This window comes from Schistocerca cancellata, chromosome 5 (genome assembly GCF_023864275.1).
Source record: "Schistocerca cancellata isolate TAMUIC-IGC-003103 chromosome 5, iqSchCanc2.1, whole genome shotgun sequence".
NCBI classification, from domain to species: domain Eukaryota; kingdom Metazoa; phylum Arthropoda; class Insecta; order Orthoptera; family Acrididae; genus Schistocerca; species Schistocerca cancellata.
In genome coordinates, this window is record NC_064630.1 from 733,438,434 (window position 1) to 733,454,723 (window position 16,290).

Here is a 16,290-nt window from a genome sequence, read left to right on the forward strand (position 1 = left end):
TTCCACCTAAACAGCCACTCATTTCATCAGCATGCAACACCTTTTTAAATAAAAGTGTTTTAATAGGGGTTTCTGCTATCCTCACAATCTGGACAGTGAAGCCAAGCTTGACTGCTAAGATCCTTGTTCCGTGCCATGCGGTGGCAGGTAATGATCAAATGGTCATTACTTCATTATGTCATTATGAAATGAAGAACTGTCTGTGTGTGGTTTCCACTGACATTTGCAGCCTACAAGAGCCTAAAAACTAATTTTGCAGTTAGACAGAAAGTGATGGAGAACATACTGACCATAATATTTATTCTGCAAGTTCACATTACTCTTTATGCTCACTGAAAGAAAATTTTCCTACGGGCTATTTACTCGGCAGGATCAGGAACTATGAATGAGTTTTAACTAACTGAAATATTCTGTAAAAGTTCACAAACACAAAATGTAAGTCTTAGTATTGTAACTAATATCCCTATCAGAAACAGTACTATTAATAGTTCAAAGGTGACCTCTAAGGGAAGTTTCAAGTAAAATGGTCTATCACCCTGATTTCTAATCACCAGAAGTTAATTGCTCACCTTGAAAGTGGAAAATAATCTCACCACTTGCCATGCAATTTTGTCGACATTAAGGGTAGCACACAAGCAGTTACTTCCGTGAAATCTAAATGACTCAGGACAGTGTACAGTCCTCACAAGTTCACTACCTAATTTTACCGAAAATGCATGCACGTCTGCCCAACACTGACATCATCTGAGGCACAACACACATTGGCATTTGACAGATGCAGACAGTTTGCTATCTTGGTGTAAATTGTGTCCTACCACTGCCTCTCTGGGGGTATTTTCATAGGAGCACAGTGGATCACCAAAAGGAACATCTGTTATCAACCACCCTAGGTACAGGTAGCAGTATCTAAATGGCCCCTCTTTCTCAGACACGTTTTAAAAATAGTTATTTTAATTTTCAATTTCACTCTTAAATTATGGTGCAATCCTTTCTATGTTAAGCACAAATGGGTTATGATGATGTGTCACTGGCAGTAGTGAACTGGGGTATGCCCAGTCACGCGTGTTTTCCTCTGTACCTCTTACAATGATACAGTGTTTATTTAGCCCCACTGTGACACACAATACTCCACCTCTGTGCTGCATCGTGGCTGCTGAAGCATGCCCAGGGCTTATAGAGACAGAGGACTGATGGTGACTATCAGCCCCCAGCTCAGAAACCCGAGGGTAACCAAGCCTGTACCCAGCAAATGAATTCTGAATCCCTGACGGGCTTTTCTTGCATTAAGCAGACTTGCTGCTGATTATCACCAAATGCTTTCTTCAGTTCATACTGAAATTTCACCTACTGTTGAGCTGCATCATCCAGGTGAAAGTACACATCTGCTAAACATATCAAGTCACCCCACCTCTTGTATTTGGTGACTCAGTTGGATCATTTCATACATTTTGTCTGGGCATCTCCGAAAAACTCTAATACTATTTTGCAATCCTTTGGTCTCCTGAATATACAGACGTTGAGGATGATGTACTGCTTGTATTCCAGTTCCTGTCTGTGTAGGGAATGGCTTTTCCATTGCCTAATTGAAGCCACAGTGATGTAGGTGTTTTGAAGTACCAGCATATCCATCAAACATCATGTCTAACCCACAATACAGTCCAAATCCAAAAGCACAGTTTTCAATTAAGTACAACACTAAGCACAGAGCACATTTATTATGAACACCAGTATACAGACAGAACTTAACTCTTGGATGAGTGCTGCTATTCATACAGATACTGAATACTCTCAAATATACAAACAAGAAATTTTGAGATCCTTCCAGAAATGGTAAATACTAAATAACAAATAATTACTGGTGGTTGGGTTTGAACGGGTGAACTGTAGCACTCCAGCCAGCGACACTAACCACGAAGCCATATTGCACACAGCACTTGCTCACGCATATCAGGGCATAATGATTGATAAGTACTTTGATTATCCATCATCACACCCTGATATAAGGGACATCCTACCCAAGATCTTTCCTACTTCTCCTTCACTGGTGTTCTGTCACTCAGCCAACCTCCACAACATCCTACTCCATCACGCCACTCCCAAACCCAACCCCTTTCCACACATACCATATCCTTGTGGATGGCCCAGGTGTAAGATCTGCCCGATCCATCCACCCAATTCTTCCCATTCCAGTCCTGTCACAGGCTTATCCCACCCCCATCAGAGGCTGGGCCACTGTGAAAGCAGCCATGTCGTGCACCAGCTCTGCTGCACTCATTGCTCAGCTGTTTCTATTAATATGACTACCAACCAGCTATTTGCCACGATTAATTGCCACAACCAAACTGTGGCCAAGAGCAAAATGGGTCACCATGTTGCACAACATGCAGCTGAACATAACAAGCTGTTTTTCAATGGCTGCTTCACAAACCAGGCTGCCTGTATCCTCCTTTCCACCATCAGTTTTTCTGAACTGCACAGATGGGAGTTATCCTTACAACACATTCTCCACTCCTGAAATCATCCAGGCCTCAAATTATGGTAACCCACTGCCTCCCCCCCCTCCCAAACAATTTCTGCCCCTCTGTCCTATCACCTCCCCCCTACTCATGTCCACTCACCCTCACTGTGCGCTACTATCTGCCAATGCAGCCACCAATCTTTCCCCCTTTTCTGCTCCTCTCCTTTGCACTCCCTTCTCTTTACTTCCCTTTCCTCCTCCTCCCCTTCCCCCCCCCCCCCATACCCCATGGATTGTTGTTCCTGTTCGATGCATTACAGCTTCAGTTTGGCATGAGCAACCAGAGATAGTGGTTATGTGTACGAGAGATGTACTTGCCTTTGTGAAAGCACATGTGTTTTGCTTTTCTGATGAAGGCTCTGGCTGAAAGTTTAAAGTGTAATAGTCTTTTCAGTGTATGCGTCTGCATCTCAATGTGTCAGCTCTACAGTGAGTAGCAACCTACCTTGCCAATAACTTATTATTCCACCCTGGACTTTCCACTGTTTGATAATGGTATTAACTTTTTATATGTGTAATGCATAAAGTTCGCTATGAGTGCGAGTTCTGTAATGTCAGACGTACGCAAGTAAACAAAAATTCGTTGCACAGATAACCCTTCAATGTAATAACTAAATATAATACAAAAAATAATCAAAATGTTAATCATACAGAATAAAAATACGGTCAAAACTTATGTTTTAATGAGCACTAAAATTATATTTGTCACTTGGTGACCACCTTGCCAAACATATTATGTAATCCATTATTAATTCATGGTGTTTCCCCAGAAAGATTAAATATTTTCCAACGTTGGGCCTCTCTATAAGAAGGTTGACACCACAGATGCCAGTAACTACTGCCAAGTTTCATAGCTTACATCATTTTCTCAAAATTTTTGTCAAGGTATTGCACTCCAGGATTGCTGACCACCTGTAAAGTAATGGGCTACATAGCCAACCACAGTTTGGACTTCAAAACTGTAGACCTACTAATCTCCTCTGTATAACTAATCCAACTTACATTAGTACTGAAGAATACACACGTCAGTACTACAGCTTTTATTGGAATTTATTAAAAGAGTGAGAAGGAAACAACTGGATGGACAGAAGGAAAAACCACACACATGCTCTCTCTCTCTCTCTCTCTCTCTCTCTCTTTCTTTGTAAACCCATTCAAAAGCTGAGGTTTGCATAGCAAGCTGTGGATGCTGTGGGTGGATGTGTATCGCAAACTGCTAGGATATACAGGAGGCTAAACAATTTAACCAGGATACAGACTGGAGTGGAAGGTGTAAATATGACTAAAGAAAATGTAATGGTGATGAGTGGGACACATAGCCAAGTGAATAGGTGGCAGATGCAGCAAGGAAGTCTTTTACTGGATTCAATGAGAAAAAAAAAGACTGAACTGACAACCTAATACAAGAGGGATACATGACATTAAGAAACATGCCTGAGCAGTATGAATGTGTGTAGCTAAATACCATAATTCATGGAAAATTCTACATAAGGCCTTTAAACAGCAGTGGATGTCAATTTATCTATTTGCCCCCCCCCCTCCCCCCTAAACCATTCTTATATAAGACATGCACATGGTGATACATGAAACATATACTATGATATTGGGCAAGTCATACTGCAATGTCATGGTTGATGAATTGAGGTGATGTGAGAACAAATTACAAAACACAATATTACACAGATATTATTTATTACTATGTTATTTTAGTTTCATGTCCCACTCAAAGATACATAAAATAAGTACCTACTTGGCACAGTTACAGATTACAACTTATTGCATGGCTATTACAGTTTTCATATTTCTCTTGTCCACACTCTTAAAGTAGAAAACTGGCACAGCTGAAGATGGTACAAACACAAAACATTTATTTCCACATTTTTACATTGGTGTTTATTTCATTTACAACAAAATCATCCCTGCAATTGATTTCATATTTTTTTTTGTTCGCATATGGAGCAAAAGTTCAGATACAGTGCAAAAACAACGATCAAGCAAGAAGGTTTTCTAACTCCTACACAAAGACAAAGGCTTCATGTTTTTTCCCCCTTTTTTCTGATGGCACACTGTTGTAAAGTTGAATGACTTGTTTAAATGGGAAATTTTTTAAAGGCAGAGATATCTTTGAACAATGACTTTCATTTTCTGTCTCACACCATAATCATGGACATACATATTTTTTGACAAATTTTACACAACTACTTATTACAAAGTTATACATTTCTGATACTTAGATATGCCTAACAAGTAAAATGATTGATTTTTGAAAGTGAAATCAACCACTGTCCGTTGGTTTTGCACTTTTCATTGCTCTCACAGGTCTCTTTGGGGTGAGGAGAATGAGACATGTGGATAATCTCCCCAGAATGTGATGCCATACAGCATTACACAATGAAATTGAACACAATAAACAGTAAACAGTCTCTCAGCTTTTGCAGCATGCAAGGATGCATAAGGCATGGCACACTTTATTCAGCTTACTATATGTTTCATTGATGTGCATTTACGATTTTAAGATGTTCTGGATCTGCAGGTCTAAATATCTTGTTGCTGATGTAGAAAATGAAAGATATTTCAGAGCTATTTATTTTCACATTGGGCATAAATTTCTTGTTTCTCAGGCGAAAGTTCAGGTAGGTTGTTTTCCTTCTGTTGACTACTACATTATTTCTGGCAAACAAATTACTCAGTTCCCCTGTACCTCCTATTATGGAACAGAATTGGTCCAAGCGCTGAACCTTGGGCACACCTTGTGCAACATCTCCATAATCAGAATAGTAAACTTTTGATATGCCCTGGATCTTTGTCTAGCCAAATTTTGCAGTCAATGGCATGAATCACATTTGACACATCTGGGAAGATCCCTCATGATGAAAATTCAGGTTTGTAAATCTATCAATGCAATTGTGAAGCAAGATTAATTTTTAACATGCTGTCAACAATGAGGTCACTGTAGATTAAGGATAAGCTCGAATATTATAAGGCTGGGGACTTTACTGGTTGTGTCCCTTTTAGAGGAAAAATCTCGTCATTTGTTTTTAATAAATTTGGGGAAATCATGAAACCTTTTTTGAATCTGGATATAACCAGCAATAAATAAATCAACAGTCATATTTTCATCTCTGATTTATTCCAGAGGCAACTGATTTTGGCATTCCATTATGCCACCATCATGTCCTCTATAGTGACATAGTGGCTGAGCTAATATTGGCAGACAAAATATCATGCAAAAGCGAATCAGTATCCACACAAGCATATGTAACATGACTACAAACTTGTAAACAATCTGTGCTCAGATTGTTTATGAGTGTAGAACCATTTTACATACGCTGGTATGGATATTGGTACATTTTTTCAGATATTTTGCCTAGCAATATAAACTTGGCAACTATGTCACCATACATGACCTGATGATGGCACAATGGAATGCCAAAACCAGACCTCGCTGGAATAAATCAGAGATGAAAATACAGCTGTTAGTTTATTTATTGCTGGTTAGTGTTATCCTACCAAAGACAGATGAAATGAATCTAAATCTGGATGTTCATAAGGGATTTGAGCACATCTCCAAAATATGGGTCCAGTGTCTTCAGCACAGTGTCACTTTGCTCAATTTTGTAATTAGAGAACAATGAGAGGCATATTTCTGGATGACTCAAATATCCAGTACTAACACCCAGCCACATAAAGAGAGATACATAAATACACTTTTTGTCAAACATTTATAGAAGTCACTGACAAACATACAAACTTACCAATATCCTTGTAGAAATGCTACATTTCTCAGCTACTTTCTCGCATCTCTTCTGAATGTTTGGAGTTTCACTTTCATAATCTCTGAATCCTATATCTTTCAGGTATTGGTCCAGAGGATGGCCCTGTAATAAACAAAATATCTTAAATTAATACTCGTCACTTCACTGTACAGCACACAACTAAGTAGCAATTACATATAAGCCAGACTGGAGGGGGAAAAAAACTCTACTTCCAATACGAGATAGCGAAGAAAGGCACAAGGATGCTCAAACTAATCTTTTAACATAGTGACTGCTGTATTTAATTTTTATAAAAAGGACATATCAATCTAGAAAACTTGTAAATAGTGACACCAATCTATTGGTCATATCAGATTTTTATTTTTACTATTGTTACTTTATTTGTTAAACATATGTTGTTCAGACATAAGCAACAATGACCATTACTGGTCAGATTCATTCATCAATGTGTATAAAGAATGTGTCACTTAATCCACGTTCTCAATTCTTTTCGACAGGCATTTGATAGGTAATGCAACACTTTTTTTCTCAACCAATTACAGCTGAGAAAATGCAGAATTTGTTTGGGACATTGTGCAATATTCCCACTTCAGCCTCTATAATTCCATGAAATTACAATAGCGGCAGGGCTATACATAGCCTTTAAAATGGTATCTATAATGGAGGTGTCCTCCAAGCTATCACCAAGTTTCTTTTGGCAGAAAACCAAAGAATTCATTGGTGCTTTCAGAATCGCTATGGAGATCTGGCAGTGAACAAAAGTACAGTGAGTCACTGAGCCAGGTGTCTGTCATCACTGCAACAAAGTCACAAAAACCTGTTTTATCTCCTACGTGCTGGCCAGCCACACACTGTTGTGACTCCTACAGTGTTGGAAAGTGCAGACAGTCTCATTCGAGCTGATCAACAGATCACAATCAAACACCTCGCTGCACAACTTGATGTGTCTGTTGGTAGAGCTGACACACTCATCCACCAGTTGGGGGTACTCACAGGTGTGTGCCCACTGGGTTCCAAGCCGCCTAACATAGGGCCATAAAGAATGCCAAAGGACCATCTGTGCAGAACTGCTAGGGCATTACAAGGCTGATCATGACACTTTTTTGTCAAACATCATCACAGGCTATGAAACATGAGTTCATCGCTTCAGAGGAGAAAAACTGCCGAACATGGAGAGGTGCCACACCAACTCTCCTCCAAAGAAAAAGTTCAAAGCCACACCCTTGGGAGCTAAAGTCACAGCGACAGTCTTCTGGAGCTCTGAAGGAGTTATCCTGTTTGATATCCTCCCTCACGGTGCAACAACTAACTCCGAAGTGTATCATGCTTCCCTCAGGAAATTGAAGAAATGATTTCAGTGTGTGTGTGTGTGTGTGTGTGTGTGTGTGTGTGTAGGGGGGGTACAAAAATGCAAATGAACTTCTTCTCCATGACAATGCAAAGTCTCATAAATATCTGCGCACCCGAGAGGAGCTCATAAAACTTCAGTGGATTGTCCTTCCTCATCCACACTACAGCCCAGATCTTGCACCTTCAGACTTCTATCTGTTTTGCACAATGAAGGCTGCACCCTGCGGGAACCAGTACAGGGATAATGGGGAGGTTATTGATGCAGGAAGATGCAAGCTTGACGTCAATTGGAAAAGTAATACCATGTGGGAATTCAGGCCCCCCCCTCAGTAAAGTGGCACAAGGTTGTCGCATTGAACAGATACTAGTTCAAAATTAGGGTTTTGTAACTAAAAGAGTGGGGAATAATATGGTTTATTGTAATCCTGAGTAAAATCAACCTGCTTTCAGAAAAAAATGTGTTGCGTCACAGTATAAAATGCACATGGCCTAGTTATCATTCTCTCATTTTTATTTTTTGGAGTTTGCATTTTAGTAGCACAGTTCCTGGGCATCACAGACATGTAGCATGTTCTCCTATTATAATGGTCTCACTCTGGTCTTCAAGTAGACTAATTGTGCTGCTGCACAGCTGCATGTAGTGGAAAATGGATAGGACTGTGTTTGTAGTGTGCAGACGAAGAAGGAAATGGTCATCAGTCAGAAACAAGTAGAAGTTGCACTATCTATATGACAGGCTTCTGGCTACTGCCCTTGGCTGTGGCAGCTTTGAAACACTTGGAAGTGGCTGCAACACCTCTAGCTGTGCCTTGTATTCAAAAATTCACTGTGATTTTTGCTGGGTGGTTCTCTAATTATGCATCAGAAACAGATACAAGGTGCAGCCCAGAGGGTATCGGAGACAGTGTAGACACTTCATGGATCAGAATTGTGGCTCATTTCTATCACAACACAAGCAAATCAGTTGGATATTCTGGTTACAAGAACCTGCAAATTAAGGTAGTTGTTGTAGTTGTTGTTGTTGTTGTTGTTGTTGTTGTTGTCTTCAGTCCTGAGACTGGTTTGATGCAGCTCTCCATGCTACTCTATCCTGTGCAAACTGCTTCATCCCCCAGTACGTACTGCAGCCTACATCCTTCTGAATCTGCTTAGTGTATTCATCTCGTGGTCTCCCTCTACAATTTTCACCCTCCACACTGCCCTCCAATACTACATTGGTGATCCCTTGATGCCTCAGAACATGTCCTACCAACCGATCCCTTCTTCTAGTCAAGTTGTACCGCAAACTCCTCTTCTCCCCAATCCTATTCAATACCTCCTCATTAGTTATGTGATCTACCCATCTAATCTTCAGCATTCTTCTGTAGCACCACATTTCGAAAGCTTCTATTCTCTTCTTGTCCAAACTATTTATCGTCCATGTTTCACTTCCATACATGGCTACACTCCATACAAATACTTTCAGAAACGACTTCCTAACACTTAAATCTATACTCAATGTTAACAAATTTCTCTTTCTTCAGAAACACTTTCCTTGCTATTGCCAGTCTACATTTTATATCCTCTCTACTTCGACCATCATCAGTTATTTTGCTCCCCAAATAGCAAAACTCCTTCACTACTTTAAGTGTCTCATTTCCTAATCTAATTCCTCAGCATCACCCGACTTAATTAGACTACATTCCATTATCCTCGTTTTGATTTTCTTGATGTTCATCTTATACCCTCCTTTCAAGACACTGTCCATTCTGTTCAACTGCTCTTCCAAGTCCCTTGCTGTCCCTGACAGAATTACAATGTCATCAGTGAACCTCAAAGTTTTTATTTCTTCTACATCGATTTTAATACCTACTCCGAACTTTACTTTTGTTTCTTTTACTGCTTGCTCAATATACAGATTGAATAACATTGGGGAGAGGCTACAACCCTGTCTCACTCCCTTCCCAACCACTGCTTCCCTTTCATGCCCCTCGACTCTCATAACTGCCATCTGGTTTCAGTACAAATTGTAAATAGCCTTTGGCTCCCTGTATTTTACCCCTGCCACCTTCAGAATCTTAAAGAGAGTATTCCAGTCAACATTGTCAAAAGCTTTCTCTAAGTCTACAAATGCTAGAAATGTAGGTTTTCCTTTTCTTAATTTAGCTTCTAAGATAAATCGTAGGGTCAGTATTGCCTCATGTGTTCCAATATTTCTACGGAATCCAAACTGATCTTCCCCGAGGTCGGCTTCTAGCTGTTTTTCCACTTGTCTGAAAAGAATTCGCATTAGTATTTTGCAGCCGTGACTTATTAAATTGATAGTCCGATAATTTTCACACTGTCAACACCTGCTTTCTTTGGGATTGGAATTATTATATTCTTCTTGCAGTCTGAGGGTATTTCGCCTGCCTCATACATTTTGCTCACCAGATGGTAGAGTTTTGTCAGGACTGTTGTCTACTCCTGGTGCCTTGTTTCAACTTAGGTCTTTCAGTGCCCTGTCAAACTCTTCACGCAGTATCATATCTCCCATTTCATCTGCATCAACATCCTCTTCCATTTACATAATATTGTCCTCAAATACATCGCCCCTGTATAGACCCTCTATATACTCCTTCCACCTTTCTGCTTCCCTTTTTTGCTTAGAACTGGGTTTCCATCTGAGCTCTTGATATTCATGCAAATGGTTCTCTTTTCTCCAAAGGTCTCTTTAATTTTCCTGTAGGCAGTATCTATCTTACCCCTGGTGAGATAATCCTCTACATCCTTACATTTGTCTTCTAGCCATCCCTGCTGAGCCATTTTGCACTTCCTGTTGGTCTCATTTTTGAGACGTTTGTATTCCTTTTTGCCTGCTTCACTTACTGCATTTTTGTATTTTTTCCTTTCATCAATTAAATTCAATATTTCTTCTGTTACCCAAGGATTTCTACTAGCCCTCATCTTTTTACCTACTTGATCCTCTGCTGCCTTCACTACTTCATCCCTCAAAGCTACCCATTCTTCTTCTACTGTATTTCTTTCCCCCATTCCTGTCAATTGTTCCCTTATGCTCTCCCTGAAACTCTGTACAACCTCTAGTTTAGTCAGATTATCCAGGTCCCATTTCCTTACATTCCCACGTTTCTACAGTTTTAATCTACAGCTCATAACCAATAGATTGTGGTCAGAGTCTACGTCTGCCCCTTGGAAATGTCTTACAATGTAAAACTTGGATCCTAAATCTCTGGCCAACGGCCTTGCCACAGTGGATACACCGGTTCCCGTGAGATCACCGAAGTAAAGCACTGTCGGGCGTGGTCGGCACTTGAATGGGTGACCATCCAAGCTGCCATGCGCTGTTGCCATTTTTCGGGGTGCACTCAGCCTTGTGATGCCAATTGAGGAGCTACTCGACCGAATAGTAGCGGCTTTAGTCAAGAATACTATCTTGCAACCGGGAGAGCGGTATGCTGACCCCACGCCCCTCCTCTCCGCATCCTCCACCGAAGATGACACGGCGGTCGGATGGTCCCAGTAGGCCACTCATGGCCTGAAGACAGAGTGCTTTTCCTAAATCTCTGTCTTACCATTATATAATCTATCTGAAACCCTCCAGTGTCTCCAGCCTTCTTCCATGTATACAATCTTATTTCATGATTCTTGAACCAAGTGTTAGCTATGATTAAGTTATGCTCTGTGCAAAATTCTTCCAGGCGGCTTCCTCTTTCATTTCTTACCCCCAATCCATATTCACCTACTACGTTTTCTTCTCCTCCTTTTCCTACTACCGAATTCCAGTCACCCATGACTATTAAATGTTCGTCTCCCTTCACTACCTGAATAATTTCTTTTATTTCATCATACATTTCTTCAATTTCTTCGTCACCTGCACAGCTAGTTGGCATATAAACTTGTACCAGTGTAGTAGGCGTGGGCTTCGTGTCTATCTTGGGCACAATAAGGCGTTCTCTATGCTGTTTGTAATAGCTTACCTGCACTCCTATTTTTTTATTCATTATTAAACCTACTCGTGCATTACCCCTATTTGATTTTGTATTCATAACCCTGTATTCACCCTACCAAAACTCTTGTTCCTCCTGCCACCGAACTTCGCTAATTCCCACTAAATCTAACTTCAACCTATCCATTTCCCTTTTTAAATTTTCTAACCTACCTGCCCGATTAAGGGATCTGACATTCCACACTTCGATCTGTAGGACACCAGTTTTCTTTCTCCTGATAACCATGTCCTCTTTAGTAGTCCCCGCCCGGAGATCCGAATGGGGGACTATTTTACCTCCAGAATATTTTACCCAAGAGGATGCCATCAGCATTTAACCATACAGTAAAGCTGCATGCCCTCGGGAAAAATTACGGCCGTAGTTTCCCCCTTGCTTTCAGTCGTTCGCAGTACCAGCACAGCAAGGCCGTTTTGGTTGGTGTTACAAGGCCACATCAGTCAATCATCCAGACTGTTGCCCCTGCAACTACTGAAAAGGCTGCTACCCCTCTTCAGGAACCACACGTTTCTCTGGCCTCTCAACAGATACCCCTCCACTACGGTTGCACCTATGGTACGGCTATCTGTACCGCTGAGGCTCGCAAGCCTTCCCACCTACGGCAAGGTCCATTGTTCATGGGGGGCGGGGGGGGGGGTTATGTAATCAAATCTCTCAGGGAAATATCTAGCAAGTTGGAGAAGATGGAATTGTGCACTTCATACAGTCCAAGAGGGTGAGAAAGTTGTATTGACGGCTACTGAGTACAGCTGACAACATGTAATAGGCCATTCAGCACAACTGGATGGTGCCACTCAGAGGCCACCACTGATTCCTTTACATGGCCAGTTGAGTCATCTGAGACAGTAAGCTTTATGCATGGGGTAAAAGCACAGCCTGCAATTTGCAGCATCTATGCAAGAATTGATCACAAACTCTAGTTTGAAGCTCAGTGGAGGGCTTAAAGAAGGGGTTCGGACAATAGTGCAACAATCATATGAAGATTTTTTTTATCTCTGTTATTGAGTGGAGAATAGTAAGACTCCTCTTACTAGGTAGGTGTAATCTACACACACGGCAACTAGTCTGTAAGTGGAATACATCTGATCTTAAAAAAAGGTTAGACAACTCCTCCATAGGCCTGTTAATCATATACACACTGTGATTCAAGATAGAAGTACAGCAGCCAAACTGAGTGCAGAGGATAACATCCGTCCTTTCAAATCAGAAAGAGAAAATTTTAATATGGCAGTGGTTAAAAGGAAAATTTTTCATTGTAATGCGCAAAATTAGTCTCTCTCAGTAATGGTAATAATTCAAACATAGTACGAAGAACAGAAAGATAGCTGGAATCAGAAGTGAGTAGCTGTCTGGTTGACAGAAAATATGATAATATTAAATAGGGAAAACACTTCCTAATGTTCAGCAAAATTATATTCATTTGGTCATGAACTGGCTTTCGGCTCTTTTTGCCAAAAACCATCTGTATGATGTAGAATGTGAAATTTTACTTTGTCAAAAAAAAAAAAACAAAATCAGAGGGACAACCTTACAAGAAATCCTGGAAATCAACAAATACATGATACAGAATGCCAGCCTAGTATTAAATGATCCGACTCAATTTCTGTTTTCCTCCCTGTTAAAGTAAGATTTAGTTACAAATATAGATTCAAACTTTAAAGTCATTTTACTTATTATTTGTTGCATGCACCTCCACATAAAAACTTTCTTTGTCCCCTTTTTAGTTAATGTAATTATTGTAAAATTTTCCTTTGTAAACAGTACGTCATTTTTGTATCTCCTCTACAAATAATATCTATGTAAGTTGCATATCACGTTTATCTGTATTTGCGACATTCAGTTGTCACCTGAAGAAACTGGATGCATTTGGCGTTTCAGAGAAAACTTGGAGATTATCATACAGAAATTTCACTGTCATATTGTGGTAGTATTGGTAGTATGGAGAGATTTCACATTGCAAGCTTGAGAATGGGATGCTCAAGTGATTAAAAACTGTTCCACGGTTAGGGATTTGAATGAGATGATTCTGAATATATTTTCAGAAAATTTCTAGCAGTAGCTAGTTAGATACCAGACTTTTCAAGACAAAATGTTAGACCTTCTGATAACTAAGAGATCTGAACATTTTGATTCAGTTAAAAAAGGGAAACATGACAAAGACATTATACCATCAGTAACTCAAGTTGTTAAAAACCATGGTTAAAAAGAAAGAACTTTTTTTCTATTTAGCAAATGAAATATGACATGTAGCAGATTGTTAAGAAGTCAATTTCACACGTCACATTTGGATAAAAACATTGGAGTAACAATGAGTAACACTCAAGAGCATTGTACAATAAGCATTAGATATGTAAGTGCTCATCAAGACTTTCAGGATGGGAAACACTTCCCTCTATGAAACAATAACTGTGTCAGAAAGCTGCTAAAAAAGCAAACAGATCTTCATCAGAGATTTAAACTACGTAAAACTACTAGTTAAAAACTATTGCTGAATGAAGTTCAAATGAGTGTAAGGTTGGCAATGGGGGACACAATCAATGAATGTGAAAGTACTGATAGGCCCCAAAAAGGAAAGGAAAGAACCTATGAAGTTCTGCTATTATATAAAGTACATAAATGGTTTAAAGTCACCTACACAGTTTTGGATGAACTGAAAATTGCAGTTCCACCAATTTGCTTTGATCTCCGATGTATCTGTGTCGTGCGACCTCACAGTGGCACAGCAGTTTTGAGGGAAGTCAAGTTTGTAAATGGCGCATTATAGTATTTGGTGGCTTACTCACATTGGATGTTTATATTTCATAACTGTTGGTTAGATATGGTAGTGATTCATTTGACATTGTCAGTTGAGTTGGTGAAGTTTTCATTGGAAGAATCTGTGGTAGTTCACTAGTGAACTACTTTGATTTCGCATACTGTGCGTGACGGATCAGTACTTGTGTTTGGTATTATTAGTGCCATAGGTTTCTTACGGTCTGAAGTTTAGCAGTGGTTTTCCTTTTTCGTCAGTAATGGACATGACAGAGAAATTTACGGGCAGATTATAACTTGCTGCAATGAGCAAAGATATGGTATCTATGACCATGTTCCTACAATCTGTTGAACTGATTTTGATTGATTTTGGTTTTCAGGTTTATTTGTGTGTGTGTGTGTGTGTGTGTGTGTGTGTGTGTGTGTGTGTGTGTGTGTGTGTGTGTGAGTGGATTTATGCGCCTGTGGCTTTGGTTGGTAAGTATTTTTATGCGGTTTTTATTTATTTTTTTATTTTGTGTATGGTAAATGTTTATAGTCATTAGTTTATATCAAAACTGGTGATGATGCAAGTTTATACAAATTTCAGGCCTTTTCTTGTTAATTTTTAGTGATTATGCTGGATTGTGGTTGGTATAATGGATACTAGTTTACTGTCATTGCTTAGATCACATTTTTGATATTATTGTGTGAGTTTTGGTTTGCTGTACTTTGGACTTCTGTTTTAGACAGACAAGAAATGCAAAGGTTTGGATAACAGATTTTGTATGTTGGTTTTTGCTAGTGTGGACTTCATTTTAGATGCCATCTACATCAAGTGAAATTTGCAGTATCTGATTTTGGAGCTGTGAGTAGTTCGTGTTATTGAGGGGTTCGTATGACCTACATATGTCAAGTGAAATTTGTGGTACCAAATTTTTTAGTTGTGCCTGGGTTCCTGGTCTCAAGGGCTTGGTTGAGCTGCATATAGGTCAAGTGAAATTTGTGATACGGGTTTTTCGCATTGTTAAGGGAATCCTGATTTTGAGAGCTTTGTTTGAGCTATATGAGACATGAGAAATTTACCATTCCAATGGTTTTCAATTTCTGATTGTTTTGAATGTTGAGAAAGTTGTGTGGTTCATCTGGGTTAATATTTGCTTTGGAATGGCAGTGTTATTTTTGTCGTCGTATGTTTAGTTTGTCCATGACCAAAACCCCCAACGTACCACAGGTGTCCTGTTAGATTTTATTGCTGGAGTTAAATATTTCGCATGTTATCTATGTTTGTTTACAGGTGTAATGAGTGGCAGCTTGGTTACTTTATTGCATATGCTTGCAACTGGGGTATCCACTATTATGGGTCAAAGCAGCTGGGTGGAATCACAGCTTTCAGTACTTCCACATTTTTTCAGCAACCATTTGGAGGATGAAACATAGAAGACTTAATTAGACTACTGAATTCTATCTTTCACAGCTGTGTATTTTTTTTTTTTTTTTTGGGGTTGGGTTTAAGGGCGCTCAACTGCTGAGGTCATTAGCGCCCAGTCACTGTTGTTAGAGCACATGGAATCTGGTAAAACTCAAGGGGATGGAGGGGACACCAGAAGGACCTGACAAAGATGCAGATAAAATAAGTAAAAAGATTAAATGTCTTTGTACAAGCCAGTTAAAGTTATAAAACGCAGAATACGAGCAGCTGCTCGGGCGTCATCAGCTAAAACATCTGGTAAAGTAGATGGCAGGGACAGGACAACACGAAATTGACTAAAACGGGGACACGACAATAAAACATGGCGCACTGTTAATGCCTGACCAGAAGGGCACTGCGGGGCTGGGTCACCGGAGAGCAGGTAGCGGTGGCTAAACCGGCAATGCCCAATCCGCAACCTGGTCAGAAGGACCTCCTCGCGCCGAGATGGTCAGGAGGATG

General features: G+C 39.9%; 1 protein-coding gene and 1 pseudogene across 2 annotated transcripts in view; one reads left to right on the top strand and one right to left on the bottom strand.

Moving 5' to 3' along the window:
- The window catches only part of LOC126187994 (vezatin-like), a 109,655-nt gene that overhangs the window by 86,985 nt on the left and 6,380 nt on the right, over positions 1 to 16,290 (bottom strand). For both annotated transcript variants that reach the window (XM_049929402.1, XM_049929401.1), the window contains exon 2: positions 6,274 to 6,396. In XM_049929402.1, the coding sequence (XP_049785359.1) occupies positions 6,274 to 6,396 (123 nt within the window). The remainder of the gene's footprint in view (positions 1 to 6,273; positions 6,397 to 16,290) is intronic.
- On the top strand, positions 10,856 to 10,973 carry LOC126189303 (5S ribosomal RNA; annotated as a pseudogene).